Source organism: Microcebus murinus, chromosome 3, assembly GCF_040939455.1.
Source record: "Microcebus murinus isolate Inina chromosome 3, M.murinus_Inina_mat1.0, whole genome shotgun sequence".
Taxonomy (NCBI): Eukaryota; Metazoa; Chordata; class Mammalia; order Primates; family Cheirogaleidae; genus Microcebus; species Microcebus murinus.
In genome coordinates, this window is record NC_134106.1 from 21,491,261 (window position 1) to 21,513,282 (window position 22,022).

Sequence of the window (22,022 nt, forward strand, 5' to 3'; positions counted from 1 at the left end):
AAGATATCCACCATCTTGCTGTGGAAGGCATCATTATTTCCCCGAATAAATTGTGAAATTCCTAAGATCCCTGTACTTGCAGTGTAACACCATTGCATTAGTCCTGGACTGGTCCTCTTCAGTTCAAGGTCACTGTTGATAAAGTTCAGGGGCTGGAGGGCAAATTGGCATAAACTTGATAATCTATGCAGCTCTAGAATTCCATACTTCTGATTTATTCTTTTTTTTTTTTTTTTTTTTTGAGACAGAGTCTCACTCTTTTGCCCGGGCTAGAGTGCCGTGGCGTCAGCCTGGCTCACAGCAACCTCAAACTCCTGGGCTCAGGCAATCCTCCTGCCTCACCTTCCCGAGTAGCTGGGACTGCAGGCATGTGCCACCATGCCTGGCTAATTTTTTCTATATATGTTTAGTTGGCCAACTAATTTCTTTCTGTTTTTAGTATAGACGGGGTCTCGGTCTTGCTCAAGCTGGTTTTGAACTCCTGACCTCGAGTGATCCGCCCTCCTCGGCCTCCCACAGTGCTAGGATTACAGGCGTGAGCCACCTCACTTGGCCTGATTTATTCTTTCTGATAGCATTTAACTATCCTGGATTTTTCCCATTTCTGCCAGGGAGGACAGACATGTTTTGAATTCTTTCATTTGCATAGATAAAATAGCTGGATGATTAAAGTTTTTGGTGAAACATATGGGCATGTGGGATATAGCCAGAAGTCTTTAAAGGAGGTGACATTTATTTTAAGGCCCAGTTGTTACTTAATGATTATTTGATTATAACACTCATTTCTGTGTAGTGTTGTGTCTTAGTCAGTTTGGGCCACTATAACAAAATGACCACAGACTGGGTGGCTTAGACAACAGAAATTTGTCCCTCACAGTTCCGAAGACTAGAAAGTCCAAGATCAAGGTGCCAGCTAATTTGGTTCCTGGGGAGGGCCCTTTTCCTGGCTTACAGACAGATAGCTTCTTTCTGTGTCCTCACATGGTGGAGAGAGAGAGAGACCCACCCCCATCTCTTTTTATACGGGCACTAATCCTATTCACAAGGGCTCCACCCTCATGACCTAATTGCCTCCCAAAGGCTTCACCTTCAGGTACCATCCCATTGGGGATTGGAACTTCAACATACAAATGGGACACAAATAGTTCATACCATGTAGTATGCCGGTGGGCTGGATATGGGCTGTATCTATACACTTATTGTGTTTTGGAATAACTGGGTGACTTGAAGCATCACAAATTAGGAAAACTGATACTGACCCTCTGTGGAACTTCTACTTCTTTTTGACTACAACCTCTGACAAGAGGTTGGATATCTCTCTGGATATGCTGTCACAACCATAGCAGAGGTAAAGAGAGTCATAGCCGGTGGCAGTATGGCACTAAAGAGCCTGTATTACAACTGCCCTCAAATCTCTTCCCTTTTGAGGGACTTTCCTGTGAAGTCCAGGGTATCCACCCCATTAACTCCATATGTTCACACACCATGCACACAGACAACAGGCACACACCATGCACACAGACAACAGGCACACGCCATGCACACAGACAACAGGCACACACCCCGCAAACAGACAACAGCCACACACCCTGCACACAGACAACAGGGGGCTTCAGAGAGAGTTTCCAGTACCATCTTCCCTTTGTTTAGTTCAGCAGAGAGTACCAGGGGAAGCTGTAGGTACTAATGAGGTACTAATGAGGTCACATGGGGAGGTGAGGAGTATAGTGAATGTCAACAGTCAGCAGCTAGAGGGGATTGGAAGGGGTCAGGCATCTTGGTGACTTAGAGCCCTTGGAAGTGCAGAAATGTGTGGGGAGAACATTGATGCAACAAGCCTCCTGCCATCCCCGCACAGCTGGTCTCTTCATTCCAGCTCTGGTCTCTGCTTTGCAGGGAGAGACACCCAGTTCAAATCAATACCTGTGAAGTTAATTTTTAGGTTTTTGGGCAAGAAATGTCACCTTTGCAATTTAGTCCCCTTGTAAAGCAGTTCTTTGCATCTCTCTCATCCCCTAGACTGAGTTTCTTGAGACCAGGCCTGTGTCTTTCTCAGAGTTATCCCCAGGGGAAAGGAGAGAAGTTACAGAATATTTTGATGCACACAAACATTCATTTTAAAAAGACATTCTCCACACGCACCCTGGGTAGGGAGTGTGTTAAGCGACTGTTCTGTGGTATTCTCCACACAGACCAGTGCAGGCCTAGAATGTTCAAGGCCTTGGTAATCCCTAGAGGCCGAAGCCCTGCAGGCAGTTCTGATGACAGCAGCCTACCTGGCCTGGCCTTAGCCTGGGATTCTGCCAGAGGCGGGATGGCCTCAGTCAAGTCTCAGCCATCATTTGCATGAAGCGGCTCCACTGAGCAGCTTCAGATCTGGGGTCTTGCTCACCCCCACTTTCTGTATTGACTCAAGGCTAAGAGTGCAGGCACCTGTATCAGTCTTCCCGGGCTGCCATAACAAAATACCATGGACTGGGTGGCTTAAAGAGCAGAAGTTTACTTTCTCACAGTTCTGAAGGCTGGAAGTCCAAGGTCAGGGTGCCAGCATGGTTGGGTTCTGGTGAGGGCTCTCCTCCTGGCTGGTAGACGCCGCCTTCTCACTGTGTCCTCACACGGCATGTGCACAGGGCGTCTCCTCTTACCAGGACACTAACACTCTCGGATCAGGGCCCTACCCTTATGACCTCATTTAACCCTACAGACTTCCTTAGAAGCCCCATCTCCAAATACAGAAACACTGGAGATTAGATATTGGGGGACACATTTAGTCCATAATAACTCTACAGACAAACTGGCTTTCAGTCTCCACTCTGTTGGATAACTAGCTGTGTGGCTTTGAGGAAGTTCCTTTAGCTCTTCTAAGCCTCAGCTTCCTCTTGACAAAAATGGGGACAATAATGTTATCTGTCTCAGGGTTTGGTAAGGATTAAATAAGGTAATGATTAAATTAAAGGTAAGGATTAAATAAGGTTTGGTAAGGATTAAATAAGGTAATTAAATAAGGTATATGATGGGCACCGTATATAGTAGGTGTCCAGTAATTGTTAGTTAATGTTATTAGTAGGGTCCTCTGAGTTCTGAGAACGTGTTCCCTCTACGGTGGCCCTAGGAGTGCAGTGTAGCCCGATCTGCAGGACCGCCTGGGCCTGTGGGAATGGGCTCCCTGGACCCAGGGGTATTCTTTCAGGGTGGGCCAAGCCCCTTCAGAGCCAGGTTAGCCTCCAGGGATTTCCAGCAAGGAAGTGGAAACAGACAGGTTGAGTGGTGGTGGCAGCCCAAGGGTTCTAGAGAAAGGGAGTAAGTGTCAGGGCTGGTGGCAGCAGTTCCATCCCCCCTTTCCTTGCCCATCTCCTCCCAGGGAGGATGCCAAAGGGTAGGACTGAGCCAGTTGCACCTGAATGAAGAGTCACATTGGATTCCTGCTGGCTTCTTTTTCGCTCAAAGAAAAAGCTTTTGAACATATATTTTCAGATTAGAAAAGATAATACAATTTAATGTATAAAATTTGAAAAATACAGAAAACTATGAAGAACATAAAAATCACCTGTAACTCTGCTACCCAGAGTAGCTTTAATAACCTTTCTTTTAAGTCAGGTGGACCTGAGTCTGAAGCCCATACCCCTCCCTCCAAAGTTGTGTGACATTTAGTGGGCACCTATTATTTTCAAAATCTCTGTTTCTTGCTCCTAAAGTGGAGCTAATACTTGCTGCTTTGTTCCCACTTGATGGGGTTGCTGTGGATTAAATGCATGTAAAGTGCCGGGCACGGCGTGTTAATTTACTGAGAGCTCTTGTTTCTAGTGAAGACGATGCATTTGGTTTTGTTCCAGCATCAAAGATCAGGCAAGAAAACCCAGTAAGTCATTATCACACCACCCTTCTGGCTTCTCCACCCCCCAGGCGTGTGCCCTGAGCACGTGAGCAAACCAGTATTGTCATTTACAACATTGATGTAGTGACCATAAGCAGTTTTATAGCTTAAGTATTCCTATTTTTTCTCTTAACTTTAAGCTACTTTAAAAGGTGAAGATTTGCACAGAGGATTGTGTGTCTGCTTTCAGTGAACCTTACCACTACCATCATTTCCCTCTTCTAACACTAATGGAGAACTTTGACCTCTCCTTTTGTAGTCACACCTGGGCTTGGCTTTGTACTGAGAGAGAGAGAGAGAGAGAGAGAGAGAGAGAGAGAGAGAGACTGCATCCCTCAGACTTTTTGGGCATCCTTTGGCCAGAGTGGCTGTGGCATTACCTTAGAGCCAAATGCATTTCCTTATTATTGCATATGAAATTAAAACTCCAGTTTTCAGATTTTAGGGCATAAGATCCTCTGAAATGTGTTCGGCTTCATCCCAGATCCAGACAGTGTCTCATGGCTGTGGTGGCACCATCATCCCCAATCTCTCCAGCCTGATCCTCCCCACTGCCTGGTGCCTTCCACACTAGGGGAGCAGGGTCACTTCTCCCCAGAGGTCCGAGTGATACCTTGCAGGGAGCAGATGGTCACAGAGCACAGTTGTCACTCCTGGCTACCTGCCCTGTGTCCCAGCACTCTCTCGAGCAGCAGCCTCTGAGGACCTGCCTTTCCTGACAGCAGGAGAACCTGGTGGTCCAGGTGTAGTCGAGGTGTAGTCAAGGTGTAGCTTATACCAAGAAACTGTAGTTGAGATTCCATGCTCTCCAGCCTGGCTAAGTTGGCAAGAAATGAACCAGCTGCGTCCAGGAGAGCAGGCTGAGCTCTCCAGATATCTGACCTATGTACGAGAGGTGTGCCTCAAGAGATCCCAAGGCCTTTGCATCCTGGGACACAGCCTTCCCGGAACTTGCCTGGGGGCAGGCAAAGTGAAATGAGCCGGGTGAGAGAAAATATGTTGCTTCCTTCCCTCTGCTCACAGTAATGTGCTGTATTAGGAGAGATGAGTGTTGTCCTGGACACAGGGTTGCCAACTATACGGGATTGGCCTACAACTGGCTGCTTTAAACCATTTTGATTGTGTTAGGGTGCAACAGTAGATGAAGTTATTCATTTATTCACCAGTTTTGAGTGTCCCATACTGGATGCTGAGGATGAGGAGGGGGTGGGGACAAAGATGACTAGTAGGACTTTGCCTTTGGGGACCTTAGTCTGTAGGTGGAGAGAGAGTGTAGTGCCGTGGAAACAACTGATCCTGTGACGGCACAGAGAGCTTCTCAGAAGAGGGGACAGCTGAGTTGGGGCCTGAAGACTATAAAGGTGAGCTTTTTGACCCCAGAGAGACATTGCAGTGGTGTAATCTCCCTCCGGCTGGTCATCTGTTCTATATTTTCTAAGTCTAAATGTAAATATTTTCTGTTCAGAGACCTAAGGGTCAAGAGAGTTCCAGATCCAAAGTGTGCTCCCTGGATGGAATTCCAGTTACCTCGCCATGACCATGGCTGTCTGAAGGGCCCTTGGCACCCACCCCTTTTCCTGTGTGCACCCGCTTCACTTCCTAGGCCCCCACAGTGGCTCCCCCACATCTCCCACACTTGCTCCTTACCGCTCCCAGGATCCTGTTACTATGGTGGATTACACTGATCAATTTTCAAATATTGGACTAGCCTTGCCTCCCTGAAATAAACCCCACCTGTGTGGTGCATAAATCTTTTCGTATATTGATGACTTTTATTTGCTAATCTTTTGTTAGGGATTTTGCATCTGTATTCATGAAGGACATTGCTCTGGAGTTTTCGTTGTGTGTACGATTTTTGTCTGGCTTTGGTAGCAGGCTAATAATGGCTTCACAAAATGAGTTGGGAAGGGTTTCCTTCTCTTCTGCTTTCTGGATGAGATTGGTGTTAATTCTTCTTTAAATGTATGGTAGAATTCTCCAGCTTTTGAAAACTACCGATGTGCAGGGCTCAGTCTGGACCAAATAAATCTGAATCTCTGGCAGTGGGACTTGGGCATAGGTGCTTTTCAAAAGCTCCTCAGATAAGCACATCGTGCACACAGCTGTGGAGCTTCGGTGTTGGTAGGGAAGTTCTTGAGCCTAACACAGGAGCATGAACAAAGTAGAGTCCTTTGAAAGACTGTCATGAATTAGACAGCTGTGAGGCTTGGAGAATTCGGCTCTCTGAGACACGCCCAGTAGCCTCTGGTATCTTCACGACACTGTGTAATGGAATGGAGACATTGGTCACACCAGACGTGTGGGTTTGACTTGGCTACTTGGTAGCCATAAATTCCCTAGCAATTTTAGCTTTCTCATCTGTAAAACTGCAACTCCTCGGGTTGTTTTTGGTAATAAAATAGACAGTAGATGTGAAAAGGCTTTAGAACTCACATGGCATTTTGGGAAGGGTAATAAATGATTTTTCTGTGGGCCCCAGCTTCCCCCTTAAACTGCCTCTGTGTCCTGAGTCCCAGGACGTCCCACTAGGAGGCCAGTGTCGGGGTTGTGACCAGAGCTGGCTGTGGGACCAGTTTCCTCAGGCTGTGGAGAAACTTCCCTTCTCTGCTCACTTACCCAGACCATGGAGGTGGGGCTCTGACAGGAAGGGCTGGGACCTTGGTAACAGTGGGAAGGGACTTTGACCTTGACTGGTGCCCCCTCACATTCTGTAGGAACATGCTTGCCAATTCAGCCAGCGTGCGGATTCTCATCAAGGGCGGCAAAGTGGTGAACGATGACTGTACCCACGAGGCTGACGTCTACATCGAGAATGGCGTCATCCAGCAGGTGGGCCGCGAGCTCATGATCCCCGGAGGGGCCAAGGTGATCGACGCCACTGGGAAGCTGGTGATCCCCGGAGGCATAGACACCAGCACCCACTTCCACCAGACCTTCATGAACGCCACATGCGTGGACGACTTCTACCATGGGACCAAGGTAATTATGCTCCTGTGTGCGGAAGGTGGCTTCCTCTTTGGCGTCTTTATTCTGCTGCTCCAGACCAGACCCACGTGAGCCAAGTGCTTCCCTGTGTTGCTGGCAGAAGGAGGGGGGCTCAGGGGCCACTATGGCAACTAGGTATTTCTGGCTTAATGTCGTAGATTTCCGTGATTATGGAAAAGGTGGCACTTAGGCCTGTTTTGGTGATCACATCACTTACCCATGTACCCAGGTTGGGAACTGATTTTATGTTTATGTTTATGTGTCATGTAATAGAAACCTAGAGGAAGAAGAATAAGCTGGTGTTTATTATTGTGTAGGGCAGGGTGTTAGACTGATGGACTCCTTTATATATGATAAGCTGAATTCAATCCCCAAAGACTGTGGAAAGACAAATATGCCTCTTCTAGATGATTAGCTAGCTTCTATTATCTCTCCTAGCTTGTTCATTATTTTTTAAAATGGCTCGAAAAGTGGTTCTGGTGGGTTCTCTTTTCAGAGTGAGTTATCATGGACAAGATTTAACAGCCTGAGTGCCATATACAAAAATTCCAATCTGTGAAATACGTGAATTAGGAAGAAACTGCATATTGCAAAAAGAGCCACAAATGGGTTCTTTTACCTTTCCTATGTGCTCCAAAGACCTCTGTTGTTGCTGTCATCCCTCTTCCTTATAGTGATCTGTCACATGCAGGCCTTTCCTGGGACATCAGACTGTGGGCTCCCTGAGGGCAAGGCCTGGCAGTGTTCCTCTGCTTTCCGGAGCCTGCCACTGACCTGGAACTAGCTACCCTGTAAATATGCAAGCAGAGGCTGGCCCTGGGGCCCACCTCAGACAGATGGCCTTTAAGGTCTCCTTGAAGATACCACCCCCTTCCCAATCTAGGGGCTGCAGCTAGACCCTTGGAAAACTGGGCTGTGAGGAGTCACAGTAGCCATTGCCCAGCCTGTGCGGAGGCAAGGATGTCCCTTGGCCTAACACTCTGGCATCTGGCTACACCTCCCACTCCAGCAGAGCCCAGGGAAGACAGGGGACCCTCTCTGCGTCTCCTCTGAGAATTCCCTCGGGCCCTGCATGTGATGCTTTAATAGTGAAATGGGAGCCCTGTTCTCATAAACTCAGGGTCCTCTTGCAGGGTACGTTGGTGGCAGTGGAGACCTTTCTGAAGTGAGTGGGCATATCCAGCTCCCCACCCCCACACGCTGAGCCAGGCCAGGCTCGGCTCATAACACAACAGACTGTTTTGTTTGTTGTTACTGCTGTTGCCATTTTATTGAAGTATAGCGTATGTACAGAGAAGTGCACAAATTGTAAGTACACAGAATTGTTGTCACAACTGAGCACACTTGTAACCAGCCCCCAGGTTAAGAAACCAAACATTACCAACATCCAGAAGCAACTTCCAGTCACTGGTCTCTACCAAGGCCAACCACGACCCTGACCTCTAATAGATTTTTTAAAAATAGCAGCTTAATTGAGATATAATTCAAATACCATATAATTCACCTATTTAAAGTATACAGGTCAATAGTTGTTAGTATATTCATCATAGATTGGTTTTGACTGTTTATTACTTTATGCAAATGAAATTAAGCAGTATGTACCCTTGTGTTGGCTTCCTTTGCTAAAAAATTCATTCTCTACCTTCTGAACCTATTTTTTAAAAAATGCATTCTTGTTGCATGTTGTTGTAACCTATTCACTTTCATTGCTTTATAGTATTCTATACTCTGTGTGATATACCACATAGTACTTGTATATTTATCAATGAGCATTTGGGTAGTTGCCAATTTGGGACCATTTACAAACACTGTCACTGTGAACATATTCTTGTACATGTCTTTTGGCAAACATATCCCATACACATTTTTAGGCATACTCCTAGTAGTGGAATTGCTGGGTCATAGGGTACACATATGTTCAGCTTTGATAGATGATGCCAAGTAGTTTCCCAGACCGATAACAATTTATTCTCCCAGCAGTAGTGTAGGAGAGGCCATAGTATTTAACAGGAGCAAACCAATAAGCCCCCAGTCCGTGTTGGGGTCCATTCTGTAGTATGCTCAACCCTTGCACCAAAAATTGCAGCTTGCTGGTTATTGTCCCTGCTTCTGGGATCCCTTTAATCCAGGGTCAGATGCCACACTGTCACAATGCTGACTTCCAACCTTGCGGAGGGCAGACTGGCCTTCTTTGTCTTATTTTCCCCATTGTCATCTGCTGGGGCCTCATTAGCCAAGAGTGACAGATTTCCCCCAGAGAGCCATCAGCTCGTTATAGCTGATGAAGCTGTGCACCTATATCTTTGTGCAAGGTGCGTACCTCTTGATCTTCTCCAGCTTTTCCTCCATGGGGGGGGGAGCTGCCTCCAGAAAACATCTAAGGGCTCCTGTGCGATTAAAGGCCCCAGACCTCCCGTTCCTGAAGGTTCAGGCTGCCTCAGGAACCCCAATCCATGCCAGGCCCTACTTGGGAATTTAGGAGACCACAGACCCTAAGTATCTTGGCTGCTGACGTCACCTAAACTGATACTTTTTTTTATCTGTCCCCTAAGTACGATTGTACCTTGTCCCTGTGCGCCAGCCCTCATATTGAGCCTCTGCCTTGGTGACACAGCCCCTGCCCCAGTTCTGTCTGGAGCCCTTCAGTACATCCTCCCAGCCTCCCAAGAATGAACTTCCCACCCCTGCACCCCTCCCATCCACGCCTGGATTTCCCCTCACGAAATGCTTCGGCTTCCTGTTGCCTCTAGTTCCTGAAAATCTCCTGGAGAGAGAAAAGGCTCTCCTGCTGAAACACTGATCTGGGGATGTGTGGATTTAATTATTCACACTGCCGGTGGCGCTCGCGCGCCCTGATAGACCGCCGCTGACCTACTTAGTACACTCCGAGAAAGGTTGATTCACTTTAAGCATCTGGGTTTATAATAGAACAATAATCCCAAGGAAAAGCTCACCCGAGTGATTAACCAAGAGAGGAGAGATCAAGTTGCATCTTTTCGTTCTTGACAGACAGATCGCGGGGCTTTGAACCCTGCAACCCCCCGGCTACTGTGTGCCTGTTGATTTGGCAGCAGCAGCCATGGCTAGAAAAACAAGACAGCTGAAAGCCCGGCCTTTCTGAGAACATCTGGGTCTCCATTGTACTCGGTCTACAGGGATTTCTCTCTAGCACTTCTTTAGCAAATGCCTCTCTGGCCTCCGCCTCTTTCAGAGGCCGTGGCAGGCTCTGCCTGGCTCCTCGCTCATGGCTAGGTCACCTGATCCTCCTCGCTGCCCCAGACACTGCCTCTGAGACACTGGCCGACCTGCAGCTCCTGCCCTCCCCAGGCCCAGAACCAGGGGTTATGGAAGGTGCCAGCCAGGACCACTTGCTTGCTGATAATACAGACCCCATTCTAGAAGGAAGTTATCTACACGGGGGTGGTGGTGAGGAGGGAAGCCCTGTGACAACTGTGTTGGTAAAGGTCCGGGATTGCAGTCAGGTCCTGGGGTCTTATATTATTATTCTGCTTAACTTATAAGAAATGACATTTATTCTTTGGTACATGTCTAATGTTGCAGAATAAAGATTGTTCATACAGGCTTTTCAGCTCCACCTACCGATGGTTCTCCAGAGCCAGGTGGAAATACCAGAATCAGGTTTTTAAAACTTTAGGCACCAGCCCCTTCACTAAGGTGTTGTTAGAAGGGGCAGACATGTACATCTGAAAAAAGCTTCCTACAAGCCTCTTCTGCCTCCTTCGCCTCCAAAAATATTTTAAGAACTGCTGTCTAGGCCAATGATTCTCAACCCTTGGAAGAGAATTACATTAGAACCACTTGGGGAATTTTTAAAAGCCCAGACCAATTAAATCAATGTCTCTAGCTCTGTCTCCTCCCCCATCATCTCTGGTGGCTCTAACCACTGGCAAGCAGATTATTAAGGCACTTTCTTGGTGGTTTTGAATGGCACAGCACCCTGGCTCTACTGTCGCCTGCCTGACCAGCGCCTGGAGTGCTCTGTCACGGCTAACATCTGGATCCCCAGTGGAAGCCAGGGCCTGCCTTGCCTTGCCTCTGCTGGTCTTATGTATTTGCTTCTCTCTTTCTGTTCACGTTCCAGGGTCCCATAGTTGGGCCCCAAACCCCAGGCTGGTGCGTAGAGCCCCTGTGCTTGCTCAGATTCCGTGGCCTGGAGAAGAGAGAAAAGTTGGCACTGGTAGAGATGTCATCAAACGGAAGTCCAGGTGGAGCTGGCGCTCTTCTTTGAGGGCCCAGAGACCCCCTCTTATTTGTGCCAGGAGCTATGCAATCACTGAGACAGCCTCCCTCCAACTCAAAATTAGCATCAGCAGAAGTTTCCTTATAGTTAACCTGCAGGGGAAGCCAAATCCTAACCCAACACGGAATCAGCCTAGGGGACATTCAGTGGCATAGACCAGGACAGCCTGCCACATCCCGTCCCTGATGGAGGTTCCTGGCCCTCCCTTTCCCTCTCATGCTGCAAAGGCTGGGACCCTGTCTGGTAGGGCCCAGCTAAACATAAATAAATTCCCTACCATCATCCTTACCCAAGGATCCCATTTACCCATTGGGTGGACGGTTTTTGCTATTTTTATCTTTGAAATTTGCTCTCTTGGAATTAAACCTTTATTTTTATTAATTAATTAATTTATATTTTGAGACATTGTCTTGCTCTGTCACAAAGGCTAGAGAGCAGTGGCATCATCATAGCTCACTGCAACCTCGAACTTCTGGGCTCAAGTCATCCTCCTGCCTCAGCCTCCCGAGTAGCTGGGACTACAGGTGTGTGCCAACACGCCTGGCTAATTGTTCTATTTTTTGGTAGAGACTGGGTCCTGCTCTTGCTCAAGCTGGTCTTGAACTCCTGACCTCAAGCAATCCTCCCGCCTTGGCCTCCCAGAGTGCTAGGATTATAGGCGTGAGCCACCATGCCTGGTCCAGAACTAAACCTTTAAATACTACTCACTTTCTTTCCTCTTCTGACTCCCATATTCTGTCCATTTCTGTTTAATTATGGACAAAATATCCTTCCAGTCTGTAAGCTTCACAGCAGCACTTCCTGCCTACAGGGATCCAGACTCACATGGTCTTGCTTATTAATTGATGTTCCCAAGTTCAAATATTTCTCCGTTCCTGTAAAAAGCCAGATGGCTCCTTAGAAATCATCTAGTTCCACCCTCCTGTTGATAGGAGACCCAGACAGGATGAATGAGTTGCCTCAAGTCCCAGAGGCAGTTGGACTGGAGTGCAGGTTTCTCAGTCCAAGGCCTTTTTCACCACCCAACTCTGGGTCTCCTGGAACCCCAGGACTGGGCATTCACCCCTTTCAGACACCCTGTGACCTCTTGCTTGGCTGCATGCAAATACTTACCTTGACACTCCATGTCTCCAAACTTGCCTGGACCAGGTGACTGCATCTCAGAACTGACACGCATCAGGCAGATAGCTGAATGCACCTTCTGCCTGCCCAAGACTACAGCTTTATGAAACACCATTCCTCCCTGTGGAAATAACCTTGGGCTCCAAAGTTATATAGAGCAGGACAGTTTTTACCACTGGGAAAAATGGTAGTTGTAAGGATTAAGTGAAGTGATGCATGACAAACTTCATGCAGTGCCTGGTGCAGAATACACAATAAATAACTGTCAGCCTCCAAGATGGGACTACCTATTTTCACCACCCTCTGCCCCCAGGCCTGGCCTTGACTTTGTCTCCCAGGCCTTTCTCTGTCCCTGGAGAAAAGATCACCCACTTTGGTTTCACAATGAAATTGTTCCGCTGTCTATGCAAGTGACCATGCTGCCGTGTTCCTGGGCTTTGCCAGCAGGGCACCATGGCCAGCCTTCTCTGGGTATCAGCCCTCACCCTCAGCTTGTTTTCTGTGCCCGTCTGTCCTGCTGCCCTGCCACCCTCCGGCCTGGCTGTGCCTGTGGGGGTCAGAATAGCCAGGCTCCTCGCTCCACTGTCTTCTCTGAATCCCCCACAGTCTAAAGAACCCCATGAGGCCTTCATGAAGTGATTTCCCTGCCCCAGCCACCTGGAGGACATCCCTTCCACCCACCAGTGGGAGCTAGTCCACTTGCAGGGGGCATATTAGTTTTCTACTGTGCAACTAATTGCCTCAAACTTAGCAATTTAAAACACCCACTTATTAACTCCCAGTTCTGTAGGTAGAAGTCTGGGCATGTCGTGACTGGGTGGTCTTGGCGTGTCACAAGCTACCATCAAGGTGTCACCTGGGCTGCATTGTCATCTGGAGTTCAGGATCCTCTGCCAAACTCATGTGGCTGTAGCAGAATTGAGTTTCTTGCAATTCAAGGACTGAGGTCCCCATTTCCTTGCTGGCTGTCAGCCTGAGGTCCATCTCAGCTCCTAGGGGCTGCTGGCACACCTTGCCTCCTGCACCCTGCATCTTCAAAGCCAGCAAGAGACTCGCCTCCAATCCCTCTTCCGTTTTCAATCTCTGGCTAAAATTCTTTCACCAAGAAGAAACCTGTCCCCTTCGTGAGCTCACCTGATTAGCCCAGGCCCACTGCGGATAATCCCCCTTTCTCAAAATTCGCTGTGCCGTATAGCAGAATGTAATCCCGGGTGAGATTTCCCGTCTCATTCCCAGGGTTCTACAGGGGGATCTTCCCCTGGGCAACTCCCGATCTGACTTTGCTATCCCCTTCTGGGGCTTTCAAATCGTTTCCTATGTTAAGTGTGTTTCAGCAACATTGAAGACCCTTTGAAGGGGAAGAGACCACGATTTGTGTTTAATTTGTGACTCACCACAGAACTCATGAAACTCTAAACAAGTAGTAGATATCTAAGCAATAGATTAATATCAGCATAGCATGGTCATCACGAGCACAGACTGGGGCTACGCAAATGCCAAAGTTTGAATTCCATCTCCATGATCATTAGCTGTGTGATTTGGGCAGGTTACTCCCTCTGTCCTTCTATTTCCTTACCTGGAAGATGGCGATTATATTGGCACTTTATGTGCATTCACTGGTTCCTATTTGTAAATAACTTAAAATAGTAGTCAATGCTTATGAAGCATTGTATGAGTGTTTGTTAAATAAATAAATAGATCATGTTGATCAAAGATGTACCCTTGGCCGGGCGTGGTGGCTCACGCCTGTAATCCTAGCACTCTGGGAGGCCGAGGTGGGCGGATTGCTCAAGGTCAGGAGTTCGAAACCAGCCTGAGCAAGAGCGAGACCCCATCTCTACTATAAATAGAAAGAAATTCATTGGCCAACTAATATATATATATATATATATATATACAAAAAAAAAAAATTAGCCGGGCATGGTGGCGCATGCCCGTAGTCCCAGCTACTTGGGAGGCTGAGGCAGCAGGATTGCTTGAGCCCAGGAGATTGAGGTTGCTGTGAGCTAGGCTGACGCCATGGCACTCACTCTAGCCAGGGCAACAAAGGGAGACTCTGTCTCCAAAAAGAAAAAAAAAAAAAAAAGATGTACCCTTTCAATCCATTTGTACAGTTTCCTCATGAGCATGCACATTAAACTATTAAGCATCAAGTAGGAACTAAACAAGTTGGATTCCATTTCTACTGTTAGGGTTGACTCTGTGTGTTTTAGATTTCAGATAGAGTATAATAGCAATGGTGATGAAGTCTAGATAATTTTCTTTCTTCTCTTTCTCTTAGAAGCAGAAATAGCCAGTTCTAAACTCTGCAGGCATCAGGAGCTATTTAAAGACGTCCTGCTTCAAACCAACTACCTTGCTTAACAAAACCTTGCTGGCAACTCTCATTCTACGTCTACACTGATTGGCAGGCCAGAATGTAGGCCAGGCTGACCCTTCAGAGAGCAAATGCAAGTGAGGAGGCCTATTGTTTTTTTTATAAATTTTTAGTACTGAAAATGAGATCTGTCATTTCTTATAAATTTGCACATCGAACGCTGGAAAAAACCTCCTGTGGTGACCAGGCAGCTCCTCAGGTACTAGAATAGTGTGTGCAAAGAATTTATCAATACAGAGAGATCATTGCACTTTTAAAAGCTTTTGTTCAGAATAGAAACAAATACACCCTCTGTGATTGAGCCTGAGCGTCATGGAAATCTTTCATACTCAGGACAGGAAGGTTTCCTTTGTACTCTCATCCTCTAGAGTTTAAAAAAGAAGTAAAGGAAGAAGAAAAATATATCCTATACTCTTTGTGTACTTCAATGATATATATTATACATGAATGACATATTTTCCTTCCTTTTTTCTTCTTCCCCATTTTCTTTTCTCAAAGCTTGCACATTTTTTTTAATATTTCAAGAAATATTTGAATATGGCCTCATCTCAGTTGAAAATAGCTGTACTCCCAAACCTCACTGAGGTTGCCTTTGAAATTGTCACATTCCTGTGTTGAACATAAGGTTCAACAGTGTGTCTTGGAGTGTTCATAAACAGGTAGAACTGTGCGTAGGTGTTGCATCTTTTCCCTGGGGTAGTTTCAGTCTCATTGGTCCCTCGTGTTGTCACAGCAGCCAGCCACATTTTTCTCTCCGTCTGTTGTTTTTTTATTTTTTGTTCATTGAAACTTAAGAGCTATAAGGATCTTTAATTAGTGACTACATAAAGATAAAACTGTGGGCCAGCTATCGTAAGAACTTTACCGACCAGTTTCTCTCTCATATTACACACGGAGTCATACACTTAAACACTTTCTCATGCTCACACACACACACACACACAATTTTAGAGCTGGAGGTACCCAGAGGTTAATGAATCCAACTCCTGATCCATAAATAACTTAAACTCTCCACGGTATTCCCAATTAATATTTTAAAATAAAATTAAACTTGGTGTACATTGGTGAACTCTACCCTCGGGAAGGGTATATATAGAAAGAAGAAGATCACAGTTAGATAACCTGAGAAGCCACCTTTTTCTTAAAACAACTTGATGGAGATATAATTGATGTACAATAAGCTGTATATTTTAAAGTGTATAGTTTGATACATTTGGACATATGTATATACCATGAAGCCACCACAATGAATATAACAAACATATCCGTCACCCCCCAAAGTTTCTTTGTGTCTGTATAACCCTGCCCCCAGGTAATACTGTTTTCTGTCACTATAGATTAGCTTGTATTTTCTAGCATTTCTATATAAATGAAATAATGCAATATGCATTCCTTTTATGTCTGGTTTTTTTCCCTCAGTATTATTAAGCTTTTGGCTATTATAGATAAAGCTACTATGAACATTGGTGTGGACATAGGCTTCTGTTCTCCTCGGGTAATTACCTAAAACTGGAATGTCTCAGTCATGGTTAGGTATACGTTTAGTGTTTTAAGAAATGGCCAAATTGGTTTCCAATATGGTTGTAACAGCTTATATTCCTACCAGTAGTTGCTCTATGTGGTTGCCACCACTTGTTGTGGTCAGTCTTTTTAATTTTAGCCATTCTGATAGATGTGTAGTGGTACCTCAGTGTGGTATTAATTTGCATTTCCTTAATGACTAATGTTGAATCTCTTTACATGTGTTTATTTACCTTCTGTATATCTTTGATGAAGTGTCTGTTCACACCTTTTGCCCATGTTTTTGGCCTTCTTTTTATTGGATTTGTCCTTTTTATTGGATTGTTTATAGAAGAATTATCAGTCCTTTGTTGGATATATGTTTTGCAGATATTTTTTCCTAGTCTGTTATTTACCTTTTCATTTTCTTAACAGTGTTTTTTGAAGAGCAAAAGTTTTTAATTTTGAAGTCTAATTTATTGTTTTGGTTTTTTTTTTTATACTTCATGCTATTTGTTATGCTGTAATCAAGAAATTTTTACGAAATCCAGGGTCACTAAGATTTTCTCCAAGAAGTTTTATAATTTTAGCCTTTGCAATTAGGTCTATGATCTATTTGAAGTTAATTTTTTATATATGGTATGTGGTAAGGGTCCATGTCAACTTTTCTTGCATGTGGCTATCCAATTGTTCTAGTGACAATTGTTGAACAGATTATCCCTTGCCAAAAATCAATTGACCATACATGTGCAAGTCCAATTTTGGACTCTCTTTTCTGTTCTTTTGATCTGCTTGTCAATCTTTACACCAGTACTACAGTCTTGATTATTATAACTTTACAGTAAGTCTTGAAAGCAGGCAGTGTCAGTCCTCCAACTTTGCTCTTCTTTTTCAAAGTGGTTTTGGCTATTTTATGTCCTTGGAAGCAAATATTTTTAGTGCAGGCTGTAAAACTAAAACTTAAAGAACTATGAACCCAATGTATTAACCAAGCACTTGACAAACATTCCCAGTCTTTGGCATGGTCCCTTCCTACTAGATAAAACTTGGGAATTTTCTTTAAAAATTCCTGAAGTTATTTGGAGAGGAAAGAAATCTATGTCATGATTATAAATATTGATGTAAATGTATTATCTTTAAATAATACTTGTCAAAGTTAAAGTAAATTGTGACAATATCATGAGAAGATCTCATTCTGCTTCCTCTGTGCTTTACCTTTAGAGTCGCCAGAGAAGAGGGGTAGGCTGGGCAGTCCCGAGAGGACTAGATCGGGATAAAACTTTTCCTGGACTGAAATTCTAACCACTCAGCCATTACTGTCCTCTCCCTGCCCTCTGCCAGGTTTTCATTCCTTGTGGTTTCCTTTGTTGCCACCCAGCCTGGGCTGTAGCTTCTCCTTTCTGGTTTGGTGCCTTGACTGGCTGTGCCAGGCTCAGCATACGCTGGGACTTGTGTTTGGGAGAGCACTCTGGTTCCTAATCTCTAAGCCCTAGACTCGGTGGCCACCAAAGAGTATATTTTTCCTGCCGTGGAAAATACAGTGCTCAGGATGGGGCGCATTCAGGACCTGATGGGCTCCGGGACCCAGACCCCCAACTGGCACATGGCAGCATGTGGCTCTCCCGGACCTGAGGTTTAGCTTTCATCCCCCTGGCCCCCTCTGCATCAAGGGTACACCTGAGCTGTCAGGCCTGGGCCTTGGGCCCACTTGTCAGGGCACTTCTGTATCTGTGTATCACTCATTTGATCTCTGAAGCCCCCCTCAGGCAGGCTTAGCATCCTTCCTTTGCAAGTGGGAAACTGGGTCTCAGAGACTAGAGATAAGTCACCAAGCTCGTAAGTGCTGGGCAGGGCTGTCTGCTTCCCAGTGCTTCCACCCTCGTTCGCGATGGCACGTTTCTAGGGAGGTTTCCTGGCAGCTCCTTCAGCAGGTTTACGGTGCTGTCACCATTTAGGTGTGGGGTAAAATGAGGACCTCGCCACGTTGAACCAGAAGAGGGATGGACATGCCCTAGTGGGGTTCCATGTTTCGTTGCTCGATTGCAGCTGAATCCCTCCTCTCAGACATCTGTGGGCAGCCTGGACTTCAGATAAACATCCTCATGGTCTGCTTTGAGGTTAGAAGGTGCTCTGCTAAGGAGGTGGGTGACAAAGGGCCTTTCTGCGTGGCTCTGTTTTGGAGTGGTCCTCAGAAGCCCGCAGCCACATTCCCTCTGCCACGCAGTGCCTGTGAGGATCATCTCCAGTCACCATGGCAACTGTATGTCGGGAGACAGCGGCTGGGTACTATGGCTTTGTATCGAACACAATGAATTTAAATGGGATGCTCGGCAGTGAGGATAATCACTCTGGATTAGAGAGAAGCCTGGAGCTCCTCATTTCATCATTTTGAATGTTGGCACAATTCTCAGTTTTAGCCCTGTAATTCAAGCCCAAGCCACGCCCACTCCTCTGTCTCGAAGCTGCAGTTAGGTCTAATTTCACTTGGGCTTTTCTCCGGACTTTGAGGAATCGTGGAGCCGTGTGCCCCGTGGTCAGGCCAGGGCTCCTCCAAGCTCTGGCTAGGATCACTTAATCTAAAGAAAACCCCAGGGGCCCTGGGGGCAGATGGACCCTCCTTTAGTCTGGCTATGGGATTTCTTCTGAGCCCCAGTTTTCCTAACTGTAAAATGAGAAGAGTACCCCCTAGTCTAGAGTCATATTTTTTAAAAAAATTTTATTGTGGCAAAATGCATATAACATAAAATTTATTGTTTTGACTGCTTTTAAGTATACAGTTGTGTGGCATTAAGGACTTTTTACATTGTTGTGCAACCATCACCACTGTCCGTATCCAGAACTTTCTTGTCTTCCCCAACTGCAACTCTGTACCCGCTAAACACTAACTCCCCATTCCCCTCCCCCAGCCCCTGGCACTGCCATACTTTCTGTCACTGAATTTGACTGCTGTAGGTCCCTCACGTAAGTGGAATCATGCAGTATTTGTCGTTTTGTGACTGGCCTGTTTCACTTAGCATAATGTCTTCAAGGCTCATCCATGTTGTAGCAGATGTCAATTTCCTTCTTTTTTGGTTAAATAATATCCCATTGTGTGCGTGTACTACATTTTGCTTACCCAGTCATCCGCCAATGAATACTTGGGTTGCTTCCACCTTTTGGCTGTGAATGCAGTGAATGTGGGTACACACATACCTTTCAAGTCCCTGCTTTCCATTACAGAGTCATTTCGAGGATCAAATAAGATAGCTATTAAGAACATTGCACATAGTAGGCCACCAGTAAATGGTAATTTCTTTCCTGAAAGTGAGTTAAACCCAGGAGTTGCTGCCGCAGTAGCCTGTTGACTTCAGTGAGAGTGACGTCACTTTTGCCAGCAGGCTACTTTTATATCCCTGGGACTTGCTAGTCTGCTGTGTCTGGGAATTAACACAATTCATTCCAGGGTTTCAAGGAAATGTCTTAACCGTGGGAGTGTGCGTGATGTCTCAGCATGAAAACCATGCACACTTTTTACATTTCCCCTAGCAGTTGGTATTCATGTGGTCCTAGTTCCAAACTGAAGAACATGTTAGGGTTGATGCATGCACTTCCTTATCAGTGGTCTATTTTAAGTGTACCCTCTGGGAGACCCTGAAGCTGAGCTGGGATCACCCCAGTTTTGTGCTTAGTTACTATTTCAGTAGCATCAGACCTGGCCTCAGTAATCCAGAGTATTGTGGGATTTGGAATAAAAATACCTGGATCGCAGCCGTGGCTGGTCTCACAACAGCCAAGAGTATGACAGTATCTGCCGCACGTGGTTGTGAAGATTAGATGGAGAAGTGCTTTGCTGTGCTGTTGACCGCTCTTAGAGCCCTTCGTGCCAGAGGCAGAAGGGACCAGGTCCTTGGGCTGGTTTGCAGCCCTCCAGGAGATGCTCCCTGGGTCTAGTTTCCTGTGAAAGCTTCTGTAGGGGAGTACCCCCTTGTTGCCTTGGGCCCCTCTTTCCCTGTGGGGTCCTCTGCAATGAGCCTTCCCAGGCTCTGGCCTGCGTGTCTGCCACCAGTGCTGCTTCCGCGCAGCCAGCTCCCCTTTGCGGAAGGGAAGGGGGGCGGGGGCTCTTGCACAGCCTCCTGGCCCTCTTGTGACCGGCTGCTCCCTGCAGCTGGCTGTGAGGCCCGCCCGCCTGTTCTTTAGTGATGAGGCTAAAGGGAGGAGGGGAAGTGGGCATTTCACACTGAACCACAGACCTTTCTCTCACTTCTCAGCAGTGAGTGCTACTGCTGGGATTCAGTGTGATGCACGCCTGGAATCTGTCCACCTGTGGAGCAGGAGCCAGCGCAGGCTGAAATCGGGGGCTTCCTAAGCAGATGTGTTCACTGTCTGTGACACATGAAAGGTGCCCTGGTCTTCTCACCCATGGGGAGCGGGCTCAGGTCTCCTGGGGTGGGGCTGCACCTTCACCTCTAAGGACAGCTCACTTCTTGACGCCAGCTAGCACAGGGAGTTTCCATACCTGGCTCCCATAACGCCATGACAGCCTGGGCTTCCTCCTGCCTCTTGGCACTTCCTTCCCAGTCTCCTTCCTGCTGTTGTCTTCATCTTGATGCTCCGTTATGTTGCTGCCTCTCAGGATTCTCTCCCAGAATGTCTCTTGCTCTTCCCCACTCTCTCTCCCTGGGTAATCTGTTACCAGTGACTCCTGATTTGTAGCTACAGCCCAGACACCCATGTACTCCCTATGGGACACCTAACTTAACACATCTACTGCTCGGCTCCTTGTCTCCCACCACAACCCCATTCCTCTTCCAGGGATACCCACTGCAGGGAGTGCCCCCCCCCATCCACCCAAGCCAGGGATTACTTGCTCAAGACCGGATGATCCCTAAGTGATACAGCCAGAACTTGAATCAGGGCCTGATTCAAGGTTCGGGCTTCTCCCACCACTATAGCTGCTTCCAGGCACCGTCAGAACTGAACTGCATTTCTAACAAACTTAAGCATCCAAACTTAGCCTGCCCTGGGACCCCTCCCATTTTGTGGCTGTGCTGGACTTCTGCCTAGACTCTGCTTTGTCAGCCATCCCTGACCCTTGGGCACCCTACTCCCAGCCTGCTTTCTCTGCCCCAGCGCCTGGCCACCCCCCAGTGCAATGCCATGTTAAGTTCACCCAAGCCCCGTTACTGCCTCGCTTGGTGACTCTGCAGGGCATTTCCCATACGGTTTCCCTAAACCTCATTCTGGCCCAGAACAGCACTCTGATTTCCCCCAAACCTTCCATCTAAGATTTTGGCTTCGTTTCCTATTTCACTGAGAAGTCTGGGACAAAGGGCCTGCACTCTCTCAGCTCCCTATGTCACCTCTGACCGTCTCCTTTGTCCATCACTTTCCGAATGGATGGGAAGAAGTGTCCCTCCCAGCCTAATAGATATGAATGGCAACCCTCAGTTTCCTCATCTGAATAATTGGGATAATGGTGGCACCTATTTGGGGGAGAATTAAATAGGCACAGAAAGTGCTCAGTAATGTTAGTTATTAACAGTTTTCATCAACACTTGAATGTCCCTTAATCAGTTCTTCCTCAATAATGTCTAAAAACTCCCTGAATTTGATCTTCCCTCTCCTGAAACAATTTTTTCAGCCACTCAAGCATACCTTCCCCATTGTTTATTTTTACCTCTTCATCTGTTATCAAAACTTGTTTCTTCTTCCAGGAAGCAGGTTTCACATAGGTCCCTTCCATTCCAGCCCCAGATTCAGGTGCATCATCCCAGCACTGCTGTCCAGCTTGCACACCGCAGCCAGCGTCATGTTCCTAAGGCTGATTTCACATTCTTCCTCTGCCCAGAAGCCTACTGTGGCTGCACGTGGCTAATTGCAGAGGTCAATGAAGGGTCCATCCCTGACAGCTGCGGGGCCTTCGT

The 22,022-nt window shown here is 46.7% G+C and overlaps 1 protein-coding gene across 1 annotated transcript in view; it reads left to right on the forward strand.

Moving 5' to 3' along the window:
* DPYSL5 (dihydropyrimidinase like 5) overlaps positions 1 to 22,022 on the forward strand; it is an 86,602-nt gene that overhangs the window by 32,406 nt on the left and 32,174 nt on the right. Inside the window, exon 2 of the mRNA XM_012788190.3 lies at positions 6,589 to 6,853. Coding sequence (XP_012643644.1) covers positions 6,593 to 6,853 — 261 coding nt within the window. The 5' untranslated portion in view covers positions 6,589 to 6,592. The remainder of the gene's footprint in view (positions 1 to 6,588; positions 6,854 to 22,022) is intronic.